At 50.7% G+C, this 16619-nt stretch overlaps 1 protein-coding gene across 1 annotated transcript; it reads left to right on the forward strand.

Annotated features, from left to right (window-relative positions):
- The first annotated feature begins 987 nt into the window (after nucleotides 1-987).
- On the forward strand, nucleotides 988-4075 carry LOC113607607 (myeloid-associated differentiation marker-like). The gene is made up of 2 exons (XM_027083100.1): nucleotides 988-1299; nucleotides 2031-4075. Exons 1-2 carry the CDS (start codon nucleotides 1122-1124, stop codon nucleotides 2576-2578), a joined length of 726 nt encoding a protein of 241 aa, XP_026938901.1. The 5' UTR covers nucleotides 988-1121; the 3' UTR covers nucleotides 2579-4075.
- The last annotated feature ends 12544 nt before the right edge of the window (nucleotides 4076-16619 follow it).

Consider the following 16619-nt stretch of genomic DNA (forward strand, 5'->3'; position numbering starts at 1 on the left):
AGGATTGGCGTTTTTACAGTTTAGTAGGTCTAAGGTGGAAAACGGAGTATAAGACCAATAACAGCCAACTGGCTGTCCTTGTGCATTCAGACCTCCTGCAAGGAACTGTCTTAGCGGAAATCCACCCCCCTACCCCTCCGCCTCCCCCTGTAGGGGACACACTGTGGCCAAACTGATCTCCCTGTGGGGTCTTAAAGGGACAGACTACTTCAGACCTCATTTCCTCCTCATGCTGTGAGGGCACTGAGGCTCTGCTCTGTGCACTAGAACTCTTCCTCCTTCCAGAGACCGGGGTTTTGGGGGGGGACCCTGGGTAGCCCCTGCTTCAGGCATCAGGAGAAGAACCACATCAGCTGGGGTGGATTCAATTCCCTAAGAAGCTGACCCCCTCTTCTTCCTCCCTTGCCTGAAAAGACCCATCTGTAAAGGGGGTGGACTTTTCACAGTGTAGTTTCCCTTTTTAAGGACCATTTTCCCTTTTTTTTTTAGGGCATTAAATTAGTGCCCTTGTTGGAAGAACCCTTATTATGGAGTAACAGGAAGGCCTGCACATGGAATTTCCTCCCATTTACCAGATATTTGACAAAACAGTTCTAACTACAAAATAGTGGAGTAATTTAGAGACCCATTCAGGGGCCACCATTCTTCAGAATCGAAAACATACATGGGCCAGGCTGCATTAAAATTAAAAAAATTAAAAATAACATTTTATTTTTCTCGGTTATAAGGTCATAGCTACAGTTTTGCCAGGCTGCCAAGATACATCCTAGTGGACTTCTAGAAGGGACGGATGTAGACCCCACTTCACTGGCTCCCCAGAACAGATTTCAAAACAAACAAACAAATTTTCCCTCGGGGAGATGCTGGTGCAGAGTCATAAACAAGCCATTACCCACTCCCGCGGTGTCCAAACTGATCCCAAAGTCCCAAAGGGCAAAGAATATGCCCAAACGGGTGGGAAGGGGGCTCCGGGGCGCACACCCCTGCACTCGCTCAAGAACTCGGCTGCTCCTTCAGAGGCCAGTTTCCTTCTCTCAACAGAAAGCAGAAGCAGGCTGTCGGCAAGGAGTGGGGAAAGACAGAGAAAGTTCCGGAAACGAACAAGTTCGGCAGCTGCTGACATGGCTGTAGATCCTGGCCAGAAGCAGCTGTCGCCCCGACATTCCCAGCTGAACTCCCCTCCTCACCCCAGGACAAGGTGGAGGGGCCGGAGCCTCGGGGACCTGACGCCTGCCTGGCTGCAAGACATTTGTCACCCAGCTCAGGCTTGGCTGTCGCTGGAGAAGCCAACACTGAGAGGTAAGTGTTGGGTAGAAGAAAAGTAGCTTTATCTTAAGGAAGCCGGCAGCCAGGGGAGAAGGAGGTTTACTGCACAAAAGAACCAACTCCTTACATGCAAGTTTTAGCCGGATTTATACAAGAAGGGAAGCAGGAAATGGCTGCAGGCTGCGTGCTGGGGGTGCCCTGCTCTTCTCTTTTGGAGACCTTTACATTAACCACGAGGTGCCTTGCTGGCTTTTAAACTTGAGTCTGGTCCTTACATTGTCCAGATCAGAGGGTCAGTGTTCTAGGGGTCAGTGGTCATATATTTCTGGAGAAAGAAGAACAAAGACAGAGCAAAGCAGGCAAAGCAAAATAGGAACCAGTCTATCAAACCCCAGAGCTGTGTTTAACTATTCACAAGGCTTTGGTTGTAAAACAAGCAAGGTTACAACACCAGTGATGGTAACCTGCCTGATCATCACCATTACTGTGTGCTCATCCTCAGACCTGGGCTCTGTGCCCATCGTGGGCTTCTTCCTCCACCTGCTGCAGCTGCTCTCCACTTGCGTGCCCTTCTTGCTGGTGGCCAGTGAGGACACTCTGAAGGGTGACGTAATTAACTGGTGCATGTTCATCGGTGCTTCTGCTTCACTGTGTACCACATCATCTTCATGGTGGGGTTTTGTGGGCTCCAGTCCTGCCTCCCTTGCTCCTGGGACGGCTTCTCTATTCCCACGCCATTTACTTTGCCGTCGTCTGCCTCTCAGCCTCCATCATCTTCCGCATCACCTACATCCACTTCTTGTCTCCAGGCCCCACCAAGAACCACGCCATCACCACCACTACATTCGCCTGCATGGCTGCTGTGCTTTACGCCACTGAAGTGGCCTGGGTCTGGGTCTGGCCTGGCGATGTATCTAACTGTGTGCCCACGTTGCCAGGCATGCTCAGGAGGCTGGAGAACTATGTGGCCTGTGTCATTTTCATCTTTATCAGCAGCCCCTACCTGTACCAGTACCAGCTGGCACTGGTGTGGTACGTGGCCAGGTACTCCATCTGCTTCATCCTGGGGGCCATGAACTTCATGGTGAAGGGGTCTGACTGCGACGAAGATAAAAAGCTGCCTGTCCGCTTTCCACGTTTCCTGTCGGGGCAGACTGTGCTCTCCATCTTCTTCTACATCACTGCCTGGTCCTCTGGCCTCTCTACAAGTTCAGTAAGAAGTTTGGTGTCCAGCCCCAGCGGTCCAGCAATGGGAGCTGCAGAGACAGACTCACCTCCTTGGTGTGCATCTGGGACCAACGACTGGCTGTGACCGTAATGACAGCCATCAACCTGCTGATTTATGGAGCCGATATGGCATACTTGGCCCAAGATGCTTTTGTAGGGACTAAGGATCAACCCAGGGGCTCCAGATTCCTATTCTAACTGGAAGTTTCTACACGGAGTTCTGATGTCCTCTTCCTGTCCCCTCTCTCCCTGCTCACATCCTTCCCCAACCATCTCGCTCTCTTTTCTGCTCCCTTCCCTCCTTCTGCTCTGTCTCCTTCCTGTTTTGTGTGATTGCCCAGATCCTGTTTTGCCTCTTTCTCTTTTCACTCTCTTATTTTCTACATTTTCTGCTTTTTGGCCCTTTTCTGGTCATTTTTGTGTTCTTGTCTCCTGTGTCCTGACCGCCTCTTCCTCTTTTCCTTCTTCTGATCCACCGGGACCCTGAGCTTCTTCCTCCTCTGCCCACCACTCCCCTCCCACCTCCTAAGGTGCTGACTCCACATCACACAGCCCTCTGTGCAGCTGTTCACACCCTGGGCCTCCGGAGGGGCCTCACAGCCAAAGCATGCCTGTGCCCCTGGCTGTGCCTTCGTTGGGGTGTGTGTGTGCGGGTTTGGGGTGTGGGGTGGGTAGCTAGGCACTGGGCCTCCGTTCTTCCAGTGGAGGGGGGTGTACAGTGCACCTCCCCTTTAAGTTAAAAAAAAAAAACTCTGGATGTCAGTAATTTCCAGTGGGCAGGAGGATTAAAGCCTCTAGATTCTAAGGCCCCACCTGGTGCTCAGCCACACCTGAGACTGGCTCTAGAATTTTTCCAGGCTTACAAAAACCCACTGCCTAGAGGCCACCTTAAAGGTAGTTGGTATGCCTTCCAACCCAGCTACTCTCTGGGGAATCAAAAAAAAGGACCTGGCAAAAAATCACAGGGTCTTGGAGACAACCTTCTGCAGTGTTTGTGAGGGGCAGTGATGTGGCCCTCCTGCCTCGGTGTTCAAAACAGCATGTCCTGCCTCTGCGGGGAGACAAAAACGGCCACTGCCAGCCTTAACGGTGATATTAGCCTGGGTGTTTTATTTTTGTTTTCTTTTTTCAGAAAAATGGTGAAGATAACACTATTTACTTATGACCTGATTAACGTCACAGGCTCTACTATTAGTACTCGGCCTTTTTTACAAGATTATTGTTTCTTGCATTAACAAATGTGTGACTGAGCCTCCGATAAAAGTAATGATGACCAGGAGGGCAAATGATGGTCAGGAGGGCAAAAATTACTGGGTGATCCTTTTTGTAACGGGGAAGCTTCTTTTCAAATTTTCTTGGGCAGGTGGCTTGGGGTGGGTGGGCCTTGCTGCCGCCACAGTCAAACTGCACTGCTTAAATGTGTTTCTCTGTGCCTCTTGCTTTCTGCTGCTGTTTCCTGCTTCTCTGGGACTCATGAATAATGTGACCTATAAAATGTATATAATTTTTTAAAAATTCCCCAGAACTTCTGTTTCCCATCAGCTCCTTCTTGCAGTAATAGAAAAAAAAAGCTTGTCCCTTATCCCAAATCCATAATGTTCTTTTTTTTTTTTACCATTTAAAGAAAAAGAAAGAAAAAACACAAACCCCACAAAATCATCAAATCCTATTTGCCTCAAATTTGCCTAGAGCTCAGAGGCAGCCCACCTGATTTCCCTCCTCACCCAAACTGCCCTTTCTGTGCCACCATTCCACCATCTCCTGCCCTCACCTCAGCCAGAGCCTATGGAGTGTCCCAGCCTTAGGAAAGGAGAGGTTGAGCCCCACCCGAATGTCCAATATCCTGTCCCCTAGCTCTTAAAGGGGCCCTGCCAGCTCCTGGATGCCTCTGTTTAAAGGTGTGTGTCTGTGTGCATGCTGTGTGTGTGTGGGCACACGTGCGTGTGTCTGTGTGCATTGAGACCAGCAGGCCTTTGCAGTAACTGGTGACCTGGAAGTCACACCAAGACTTCTTCCTCGATTAAGCGCATCCACAGAGGCTCAGAGCCCAGCATCCTTGTGTCACCAGGGCCAGAGGGGCCTGGGGGAGAGACAGGGGAAGGACCCTCACTGCTGCCACTCACTCCAGTCCTGGGGTGAAGCATGTGATCTTCACCCAGTGGCAGGTTAGGTGGAGGGGGAGTGCTCCCAGGAGGGGATAACTGCGGCAGAAAAATCTTAAGAAGCAATGAAATAAAATTCATATTTTAAGGCAAGACAAGAAAAATTTCAACATAAAAATTTTCTCTGCCCATTTGGGCCTCCTCCCTCCCTTCTGGTGTGCATTGTGCATCTGCATTGTGCCTTAACCAGACCTCCCCAAGGGCAGAAATACCTGCTCCACCATAAAGATGAATTTTTCTTTTTCTGGACCCAGCCATGTAACTCCTTAGAAGATAATACTACTTCCTTATGACCTGATTAATGTCACAGGCTATATTATTTGTACTCTGCTTTTTTTACAAGATTATTTTTTCTCGCATTAACAAATATGTGACTGAGTCTCCGATAAAAATAGTGATGACCAGGTGAGTTGAAACAATTGACCTGATGTATAGTCTATAAGAGCCATGACTGTAATAGTGTGATTCTAGATATGGGAAGAAGCAACAGGAGGGAACCATTTCCTGGAGCTGACAGACTAGTAAGACACGTGGTCCAGAGGCACTTGGCTACTGTTACCAGGACTAGATGAGTAATAGCACATTGACTGGTCTATCAGTGAAATCCTCAGCTGACCTGGGAATCAGCATTCCTGGGACAAAATGGTCAGGAAATGCCTCGCAAACCTTGGTCGAAATTAAGACCAAAATGGAGGGGATTGTGTAATAAAGTATGTTGCCCACCAAATGTAAATTGATACAGCCACTATGGAGAACACTATGGAGGTCCCTTAAAAAACTAAAAATAGAATTACCATATGACCCACCAATCCCACTACTGGGCATATACCCAGAGAAAACCATAATTCAAAAAGACACATGCACCCCAATGTTCATTGCAGCACTATTTACAATAGCCAGGTCATGGAAGCAACCTAAATGCCCACCGACAGATGAATGGATAAAGAAGATGTGGTACATATATACAATGGAATATTATTCAGCCATAAAAAGGAACGAAATTGGGTCATTTGTAGTGACGTGGATGGACCTAGAGACTGTCATACAGAGTGAAGTAAGTCAGAAAGAGAAAAACAAATATCATATATTACCGAATATATGTGGAATCTAGAAAAATGGTACAGATGAACTGGTTTGCAAGGCAGAAATAGAGACACAGATGTAGAGAACAAATGTATGGACACTAAGGGGGGAAAGCAGAGGAGGGGTGGTGGTGGTGGAATGAATTGGGAGGTTAGGATTGACATATACACACTAATATGTATAAAATTGATAACTAATAAGAACCTGCTGTATAAAAAATAAATTAATTAAATTTAAAAAAGAAGGAATGTTGCCCACCACCCAGCTCTAGAAGAATCAAGTCATTAGCCACTGCAGTCACTGCCCTACAAACCACCCTGAAAGGAATTCAGGACAAAGATCAGATTCAGACACTTTGTGATCTGGGAAAACTGGCAGAACTGGCCCTCAGATAGTTAGACATTTTCAGCAGAAATTTTTATGAACCTAGTTTCTTGCATCTTCTCATACTTAGAAAAACACTAAAACCGTTAACTAAGATATCTGCTCCTTGCAAACAACAGTAACCTTCTACCAAGCTGTGTGCTTAGTTGCATGTAACCCTTCCCCCAAGTCACATACATACTGGCCTCCCCCCTTACCTCTTCAGAACAGTTCTCAGAGCTTCCTGAGAGACTGTCTCCCCATTTACAATCCTCAGGTTAGCTAGAATAAAATTTTCCATTTCTTTCTTAGGTTGACTATTGACTAATTTTTAATCCACAAAAGCAAGTATGCATTGACTTCACCAAGTCTGGGTACAAGAATCTCATATTCCTATATTTTCCTGAATGAAATTGAACTCAACCCTGGGAGCTCATTTCCCAGGAGGTTAGCAATGCCTCTGTGGTTCAGTAAAAGAATTGCCAAGGAAAGGGCTCACTTGAGGTGCCCATTACTCAAGCCTCATGGTTCATGAGGGTGGCTACTCCATCCTTCCCTTTTGGTGGAGGTTAAGGGTCATTTGTCACAGTTCCAAGACAAGGTCTAGTCCACTCACTTTGGCATTCAAAAGAAAGCTTAAAGGTCCTCTGCTTAGTCCAACCCTCTTGCCATAGAGGAGGTGCGGCTGGACCCCAGGGAGAGGGCAGGACTTGTCCAGAGTCACCCTGTGTCTGGCAGAATCAAAGACAGGACACAGGTTTCCTGGTTCCCAGGCCAGCTGCTTTTCCACTGCCCCACGTTGCTTGTTACAAGTGTGGCAGCAGCATCCTCCAGGCTGGGCTTATGCCCCATCTACCCTAGTTCTGCCACAAACCTGCTATGTCACCCTGAGGAGGTCACTCACTGCTGGGTGAGTCAGTTTCCTCATCTACAAGATGTGGGGGGAGGGCCAGAGACCCCTGGTCCCCTCCTCACCCTGCCTCTTCCCTGAGCTCTTTCCTGCTGGGAGTACAAAGGGGCTGATTCCAAATAATGAAAGAGGAATTGGAAGGCCAGAGCGAGAGAGAGGCAGATCTGGAGTTCGTTCACAGCTGGGTCCGCAGTCACATCTGCTCTGACTCCAGTCAGGTGGCGCCACTGCCCTGGTCTGGTCCCCCAGGGGATGAACCGTGAGTAGTCTGGAGAGCGGAGCCCAAGAGATCTGGTTTCTAGTTCAATTCTTCCCCAGGGTAACTCGTGACCACATGAGTCTAGTCCCTGCTCTGAGCCTCAGTTTCCTACTCATAAGGTGAGCAGATTGGTCTAAAATTGTGGTCTGGAGCGCTAGGGTTCTGGTGAGGCAGTGGGGTAGCAAGTAGGGTGTTGGCCTCACCCAGCACCTTCTCTACCCCGAGCAGCCTGGCGTGAATCAAACTCCATCCAAGATCTCATTTCAAAATAAGATTGGACACAACCACTGCTCATCTTTATGATGCTGGTTCATAAACCAAGGTACAGACAGAAGAGGGAGTACTATACAGCTGGAAAAAATGAGGATGCTCTCCAAATATTGATAAGGAAATATCTCCAGGATATATTTACTCAAAACAGTAAGATACAAAACGATGCCTAGTATGCTATTTTTAAGTAATAAAAGGGGGAGAAATAAAAATAAATATACCTGTATATTGCTTGATTTGCATCAGGAGCACGGGAAGGACTCCCATGAGTGCAGTGGAGGAGTTACCTGGTCCTGGGTGGGGAGGGGAGCTGAGGAGAGAATGGATGGAGCCCCAGGCAGAGGCCAGGTTTCTCAATGTGTGGCTTTTTAGGACATTTTAATTTTGAGCCACGTAAATATATTACCATTATAAGAAAATTAAATTTAAGTTTGAAAAATATACCACTAGGAGAAGAAGGGTCAGGGGAAGGAGAGTTGGCCAGTTGGTCTCCACATTCCCTGCAACCTTGATGGACAGGCTGGGGGAGGAGCTAAGAGATGCCCGCACATGCCTATCTCCAAAGGCAGGGGGATGGGAGGTGACTTGGGCCCAGGGGTCTGGGGAGGGGGTTCTGTGGCCCCCAAGCCCATATGCTGAGTGGCCAGGGCCTCCCACTGCCTTTTAGCATACACAGTTGTTGGAGAAGCCCCCCTGTGCCCAAGCCTCAAGCCCTTTCCTTGCACCCTGCCTGGCCTGGGCTTTCTGTCTCCAGGGGCAGCGGCCAGAGGCAGCCCTCATCAGCTGGCCAGCTATAACCTCCTCCATGCTGGGATGACTCCAGCTGACGCCAGCCCCAGACTGAGGCCTGAGGTGCTGAACAGAACCGGGGTGGAGAGGTTCCCATTCTCTGGCTCTGGAACAGCTTCTTGGAAAAATCACGGAGCTGGCTTTCCTCAATCCACCTCTGAGTGGAGAGAAGAGGGTCTGTTCTGTCCTGTGGCCTTGGGCTACTGGCTGCCCTCCTCAGGACCAGCTGCTGACTGCCAATCCATGTCGCCCTGTCTATGCGGCTGGCTTCTGTCCGAAGGTGCTTGTAGAGATGCAGGTGGTCACAGGAGAGTCGGCAAGGCTTCATCAGCCTGTCTAAGGACTCCACACTCTCTCTGGAGTTTTCTGGCTGGCTTGCCAACAGGAAGTGTTCTGGCTGAGATGGGAGCGCTGCTGCAGGACCTCTGGGTGGGGCACTGCAGCCAGACCAGGACACACAGGAGCCAGGAGATGACTCCTGGACCCAAGAGAAGAGGGAAAGGGCTCAGCATTTACTGAGGTTTTATTATGTGCTGAGATTTGTAGTGAGACAGACTTGTATTCAAATCCAGGCTCTGTCAGGTGTTGCTCTGTGACCATGAGCAAACTACACAATGTAGTCTCTGAGTCTCAGTTTCATCATCTATAAAATGTGAATGACAATAATAATATCCCTGAAGATGAAATGAAATTAGCTATTAAATCACATGGTAAGATAGCTGGTGCTGAAACAATATTGGCTGCTCTCTTCTTCTTGGGTATAAGGTACAAAGTTAATACCAAGCAGGGTTTAAGAGCCTGAAGCCACATGCCTGGGTTCAAATCCCAGCTCGATCACTTACTACATGTGTGATCTTGGGCCAGCTAACCTCTCCGTGCCTGTGAAAATGGGGACAGTGAGTACATAGTTCACAGGGCTGCTGGGAAGAAAAAATGAATCCAGAGCGGTGCTTGACCTGCAGTGAGCACGACACGTGTGACCTCTTATAATTGTTGTGTCAACGACAGCCCAGCTGCAGCCCAAGCCCTCATGGAGACTTTCTTAGCTGACAAAATGTGCGAGCTGTAATCTGAGGTCTCTTCTGGAGCCAGGCTGGGCTGGTGAGGGTTTGTCCTAGTTGGTCTTTTCTGGGTCTACTTCTGACCAGGGGTGGTGAGATGGGGGGGTGGCAGATGCTCAGCTCAAGCCCATCCCCTCACCTCCGCTCCAACCAGCATCTGTTTCCCATAAATCCCTCCAGTGCTTTGCCTGGAAGGAGAATGATCTTCCTCAGGAAACAAAGTTCTCCAAAACCACCCATCTGGGCAACCAGGCTGCTCATGGCGTGGGAGTGTCCGTCTGGGCCTCCTTCCCTCCCTACATTGTCCCTAACAAATCTTAGAACCAATGACACCCTTTTAGCACTACTGACAAGGGAAGTCACTCCCCTTGTCCCAGCTGCAGGACGCCTGTCCCTCGGGCTCCCGACTGCCCACTGCTGCCAGCAACATGCCATCTCTCAGGTCACATGGTGACCACAGTGGTCCAAGTCCGTGCTGATCTGGGGCCAGCTGCCCATCAGCCCAGACCACTGCCCCCAGGAACACATTGTTGCTAGTCTGGGATTATTCCTTATTCAAATCCCTTAAAAGAAAGCCCGTGGTTCTTTCTGCTGCAGCTGACAGAAGGAGGTGCTTCCAGAATATTCTGTTCCTGGACCCTGGCAGAGGCTGGCAGGGCCCCAGGTCCTTCCATCATCTCTCTCACTCTCTGCCTCCCTCCCACAGGGCCCTGGCACCCCAACTTTCTCTTCTCCCCTCCCATACACTCGTTTGAAGTTTTGCTCTTGGTGTCACCCAGAACGTGCTCAGATATAGACACATAAAGACACAGTTTTCTGTATCTTCAGGCAAATGGGCAGCACAGCCAGTAGCCCATTAGTAGGAAGCCATTACTATCGTATTGAAACAAACCCTGATATGTTATGGGTACATTATTATGTCCGTGTTACAAAATAAAATGCAAAACTCTACATTCACTTTCAAGTGAAACATGAGGCTTCAACGATAAACACTAGAATACAGATCCACCAAGCAGAGGTATCTTCTTCTTTGTTCACTGATATATTCCCAGTGCTGAGAAGAGGGCCCAGCACATTGAGATGTTTGCTTAATGAACATTACACGAGCTTACAGTCTCAAGATCCAGGCTGGACTGCCTGACCTGGATACATTCCATCCCTTCTGCCTTTAGGGGAAATATTTGAGAGTCACTGGGTCATGTTATATACCATTTACTCCCCCTAACACTCCATGGCCTTATGTGATGGACACCTCCATTGAGCGGAACCATTGAGAACCTGAACTTCCCACTATATTTGAAGATGTCCCCACCGTGTGAGTCTTGGTGAGAGACTGGGCCTAACCCTCAATAAGAAACTTAAAAGGCCAGGTAAATATTTGACCTGCCACACAAGCGGGACCTGGACACACACCTAAGGAGCAAGTGATAGACAGACACCAGGTCAGATCAGAATTCCTTCTGCTGGGGCCCGCAGTAGCATCCAGTGTGTGCTTCCAATGGCCACGGTGCCTGAATCAGCTGCCCTTGGCTGTGCCCTGGCTGCCCAACACCTTTCCTTCCTGTTCTGAGCCTGTTCTGAGCCTGGTCCCTCCCTAATAATTTTTCAAGCTACTCAGCATCCTTCTCATACAGTTGTTCTCTGCATAAGTTACCAGAGATGTTTTCTGCAGCGTGAAATCAAGAACCTTCATGTCTGAACATTGATGCTATTATCTCCATTTTCTGGATGAGGAATCTGAGGTCTAGAGTGACATTGACTGAGCAGAGTACTACCATGTGCCAGGCTGTTCTCTGGTCTCAGTTCAGGGATGGGAAGCAGGTTAGGCATGTAAGGGGAAAGGCCCTGAGATGACAAAGAGGAATTGGAAGAGCTCTCAGTGGCTGGAGGGAGGGAAGTGATTAGGCTGTAGAGGTAGAAAGGGCTCAGAGTTGGCAGGGCTTTGGCGATGATGCTTTGGAGTTTGTGTTTCATCCTAAGAGAAGCCGTCCAAGCTATCTTAGATTGAGTTCATTCCAAAGCAGACATTGCGGGAAAGGATGGAAATAGAGGAATCAGCTAGAAGCTTATGGCAGGAGTGCAAGTGAGGGGATGGATGGATCTGGACCAGGTGGCGGCTCTAGAGAGGAAGAAGAGTGGGTGGATTCACAAGTATGCTGTGAAGAGCATCTGTGAAAGTGGTGCTACTGACCGAGATGGAAAGATGAGGAAGGATCAGTGTGTGTTGTCGGGGGCAGGGCGATTCAAGAGATGGGATTGGACATGGTGAGTGTGAGGTGTCCTGAGACATCCAGGGGGAGAGATCAGGAGGCAGTTGGATATGACTCTGGATCTCAGTAGAAATCAGCTCTGGAAGCACAAATAAGGGAACTGCCATCATACTCACTTCATTCAGTATCTTCTTAAATGTCACATCAATAGAGCAGCCTGCCCTGCCCACCCACATAAATAGCAACCTTGCCCACCCTCCACACTCCAATAACTCTCTCTTCACCTGTTTCCCCTTTTTCATGGCATTTATCACACAGAGACCTGATATAATATATATGGTTTGCATATTCTCCATCTCCTGTACTAGAGTGTAAGCTCCATGAGGGCAGAACTATTGGTTCTGTTCTGCTGTCTGTCCAGTGCCTAGAACAGTGCCTGGCACACACTCGGCACACAATAATATTTGTCGACTGAGTGGAATCTTAAAGCCATCGGACTAGATGAGCACAAGAAGGCACACAAAGAAGAGGTGGTCTAGGCCCAAGTCCTGAGGACCTGAGACACTCAGACGATGGGAGAGGAGGAGAAGGAGGGGGAGAAAGACGGAGGAGAGGCTGAGCAGCAGGAGGAAAGTCACTCCAGAGAAGGGCTTCCTGACTCAGGTGAATTATGCTGAGAGGTCTAGTGATGAGAAGGTAAATACACCTTGAGTTGCCAACATGGTGCTCACTGGTGACCTGGTGAGAACAGTTCCCATGGAGAGGTGGGAACAGAAGTCAGAGCCGGGGTTAGAGCATAGAAGCTCTTTTCTCCATTCGGGCTGGGCTGTGGGCGGAGGAGGGAGGGAAGGAGGGAAGGCTACGGGGTTTGAGAGGGGCGGGCGCTCTTTCCAATCCCTTCCTCATTCCAGCTGCAAACAGGTCTGAGTCAGAGGTGACCCAGGTGAGCTCAGAGAGGCAGGGCCACTTTAGACTGTCCTTTCCAAACGCCCCCGATTCCCCTTGATGCCTTCAGGGTGAGGGGGCAGGAGATGATCACGTCCCTGTGTCGTAGTTCATTCTGCCAGAGCCCCGTGAACGTACAGGTCTTTCCAAAGCCAGCCTTGGGCTGGAGGACGCTGCTGGTTCCCTGGGCTCAACTGAGTCCTGGTGTCTATTTGACTCATTTGTTAAGCATCCACTGAGAATGGGGCTGGAGAATTGGGCAAAGAAGGGACGGAGAGGCCAGTTTTGGGGTGGGTGGAGGGGCAGAGGGGAAATTGGTCAGGCTCCACATAAGGGAAGACATTGAAGAAATTGGGAATGTTTAACCTGGAAAGTCGGAGACTCAGGGTTGAGAAGGGAGATATGAAGATGATGTGAAGATGGGTGACAGGTCACCATGTAGAGGTGACACTGGATTTATCCTGGTTGGAAGCTTCAGTGGGGAAGCCCTGTGTGTATAGATCAGGGACCTCAACCCTCCCTCTGAGCAGAGCTTAGGAGACAGTGAATCATCTGTCCTTGGACATATCCAGGCCAAGGGTCCATGGTCCCTAGGTGAAAGGAGTCAGGTGGTAGGGGGGAGGTGGAGTAGGGCTCAGGCCTCAACCTGGTGGCCTGTGGTCCAGAGACAGCCCTGAAGATGTTCCCATGGGCCAGGGTTTCTGCACAGCCAAGGTCAGCTGGGCCGAGTGGCAACTGCCCAGTGCAGCCGGGCCTGCATTCCTAGTTCTGACAAATATCAGGCCTGGGTCACTCACTTGTTCCCAGATGGGCCCCTTAGGCATTTGGGTTGTGAGCCCTGACCACACTCATCAGGCTCCGCCTCTCTAGGTTCACCCACAGGCCCACCTGGGGCAGGAGGGGAAGCGGCAGGACCTTCCCACGGGCTCAGGTGGGAGCACATGGCACGAGTGCCCGGCCATGACTGTGATGCCAGACGGACCCCACCTGGCTCGAGACCCCCCACTGCCCTCTCCTCCTCCCCGTCCACACGCTGCCACGCTGCCAGGGTCTATCATTGTCTCAGGGATGGGTTGTTTCCACCCAGGGAGCAGACTCACACATGGGGCCTCCTGCCCTGGAGCAGAGACAGTCCCCAGGGCAGGTGCTCTGTGAGCTGAGATGAGGGACAACATAAGGACGTGTGCCCTCCCCCTGGCCCAGGAGGACGGCCCAGGGCAGGATGCCGGCAGCAGTGGGGGAGATGGAAGGTGACCGGTGGACTAGGGGGCAAAGGGGACTGGACACTAACCTGGGGAAGCACAGTGGGGCAGCTAAAGGGATTGGGAAGAAGAGACCGGAAGGCAAGGTGGTGCTGAGAAGCCCAGCTCTCCCTTCTCCCTCTTGCCTGGGATGGACCCTGACCTACTCTTTTCAGATCTGAGGGCAGAAGACCAGGAGGGAGTGGTCTTCATGGGGAGGAGATTCCAGCTGATGCCTGACCAGACTGGGGCAGATTTCACCGTGGCCCCATTTGTTTCCATGATGGCTACAGGAGTTGGGACTAATATTCCCATTTTACAGAGGAGGAGACTGAAGTGAGACTTGCCCAGGGATGAGTAGAGCCACTAGGTAACAGCAGGGCTCCTGGGTGTGTCCCAGGTCTGCTCTCTGAGGAACTGCTCTGGGCCACCAGGAGCAGGTCTGCTGGGGAGGACAGAGCTTGGGCTCAGGAGCCAGGCTTGGTTTCCTAAAGGTAATATGGGAAATAAACTAGCCCCAGGCAGGGTCACTGGAGGACAGTGTAAGGTGATGTGTTTGAAGCACCTATCACAGAACTAGTCACAAACATCACCTTCCCTGCTTCCCTCCTTCACAACCTCGGTGAATAAACCCAGCATTTGCAGGCATCAACCCCAGGTGGGTGGGGACCCAGGTAGGTCAGCAACCTAGAGGGGCAGCAGGAGTAGCTCTTCCTTTTATTAGGATCAGTGGTGATGCTGCTGTTTATGGGTCCCCACTAACTCCAGCCTGGGGCTGGACACCCTGCCTATGGGATCTCAGTCCCCTTCTCAGCCCCTTTGATGGCCAGCGTCCCTGAGCTCAGAGGGAGACACTCAAGCCAGGTCTGCTGACTGAAACTGGAGTCTCTCTAGAGCATCAACCCATGTGCTTTGCACGTGACTGTGCTTCCCTCCACTGAGAAGCTGGCTGGGCAGGAGGCAGGGAGCCCTGGAGAGGGGCCGGGGCCACAGCACATGCTGCCCTCTGGGGACTGACCCTCACCTCGGGGCCCACCCGGGAGGTAGGGGGGCCTCCCCATCTTTTCTCTCCCCTGGGGGCATCCAAACCCCAGAGCCAGAAGAAGGAGGTCTGGTTAGAGATTTCCTTTGGGAAAGCTTTTCCTCTGGGAATCCTTGTTCCTCTCCTTTCAAGGAAGCCTGAAGCCCTGGAAGGAACCTTGGGCTGGGAGTCAGGGAGCCTGGGCTCACCTTCCAGGCCAGGCTGTACCACTGTACTAGCCCCCTCTGAGCCTCAGCTCAGTGGCTGAGCGAGGGCATCTAGAGGGTCCCTGGAGCAGCCGCCAGCCATGTTAAAGACCCAGCCCCTCACACCACCTGCCAGTGTCCGCCCCTCCGGTTCTGACTGCAAGGCAGCCTGGGGCGAGACGGCCCAAGGGCTCCACTTGGTGGCCACGCACAGCCAAACATGCAGCCACACCCAGCAGCTTCCAGTGTTCATTAATTAATCTTAAGAGCAGAGGTCATGACCCTAAAACATGGGAGACAGGGCAAGAGAAAACCCAGAGAGATCAAGGTGCACCTCCCCAACCCTTCCCAGACCAGGCTTTCAGAGTCAGTGGTGCAAATGGAAGGTACCGCCATTGTAAATCTGTCTGAGTGTAAAGCACTGGAGTTTGGGGTCGGATGGGCCTGGACTTTAATCCCTGGGGTTCTTAACCTCACCTCGAGTCCCTCACCCATGCAGTGGGCTATTTAGGGCACATCCTGCAGGACTATGGCCCTTTCTCTGCATGAGCAGGCAGCCAAGGGAGATGGCAGGGTCAAGGCTGGATCCATGACAGGTGTCCACCTGGTGGTGCTCAGCCCTTAGGCCAGTGGCTCATCCATGGCTGCACATCAAAATCACCTGCCGCTTGGGCAGTGCTTCTCAAAGCATGGTCCCCGGACCAGCAGCAGAACATCAACAGGGTACTTGTTGGGAATGCAGATTCCTGGGTTCCACCCCAGACCTTCTGAAACAGAAACTCTGGGATGGGGCTCAGCAGGCTCCAGGTGATGCTGGTGCTTGGTCCAGTGTGAGAACACAGTGCTTAGCTACTGGGGGGTGCTGAGAAAGCTCTTCATGTGATTCAGATGTCTTAGGATTCAAAATCACCTGTGAAGGTCAAAATACTAACAGGTGCCTGCCTCACCCCCACTCCCCCACCCTAACTTCCACCCCTAGGGAGTCTGGTTCAGTGGAGCCAAAGCAGGACCCAGTCAGGGATTAAAATAACAACTCTGCAGCTGATTCTACTGCACAGTCACTGCTCTGGTTTGGATCCTTCTCTCCATACCCTACTCATGCCCTTCTTTTAGAGAGCCAGGCCCTGCAGCAGAGGGCAGCAGTTCTCCTAGAACGCCAGGTTGTGTACAGGATAATCATCAGTTATCGAATTTGGAGGCTGCTTGAGCTGTGACAGGCATGGTCCTGGACACTTTGTTACAGCATCTCACAAGAACCCTATGAATTGTTAGAAGTTCCTGCTTTACAGATGGAGAAACTGAGGCACAGAGAGGTTAAGTAATTGGCCCTAGGTCACACAGCTACTAAATGGCAGAACCCAAATTTCAACCTAGTTCCCACAGACTCCAGAGTCCACCACGTTTGCTTCCTTATTTTACAAATGAGAGGTGGGATGACTTGCTGAAGGTCACCAGGGGTGGCACCCATCACTCCTCCTGTACCTTTGCCTGGAAGCTCACCAGTGCCCTGGAACCAATTTCAAGATGGGATGAATGGACCTCTGAGTGGGTGTCACCCCCAGGAAATAATGCCACGCTCCCAGGAATAAATGCAACTGGAAAAGGG

The sequence above is a fragment of the Aethalodelphis obliquidens genome, unplaced genomic scaffold, assembly GCF_003676395.1.
Source record: "Aethalodelphis obliquidens isolate GAN/ISIS:26980383/991018 unplaced genomic scaffold, ASM367639v1 scaffold49, whole genome shotgun sequence".
Lineage (NCBI taxonomy): Eukaryota > Metazoa > Chordata > Mammalia > Artiodactyla > Delphinidae > Aethalodelphis > Aethalodelphis obliquidens.

What these genes read in the sequence shown, in the direction of transcription:
- LOC113607607 (XM_027083100.1), top strand. Translation starts at nt 1,122, where the DNA reads ATGGCTGTAGATCCTGGCCAGAAGCAGCTGTCGCCCCGACATTCCCAG. An exon ending in GGAGAAGCCAACACTGAGAG is followed by an intron (nt 1,300 to 2,030) that starts GTAAGTGTTGGG and finishes TCTGCCTCTCAG; the next exon opens with CCTCCATCATCTTCCGCATC.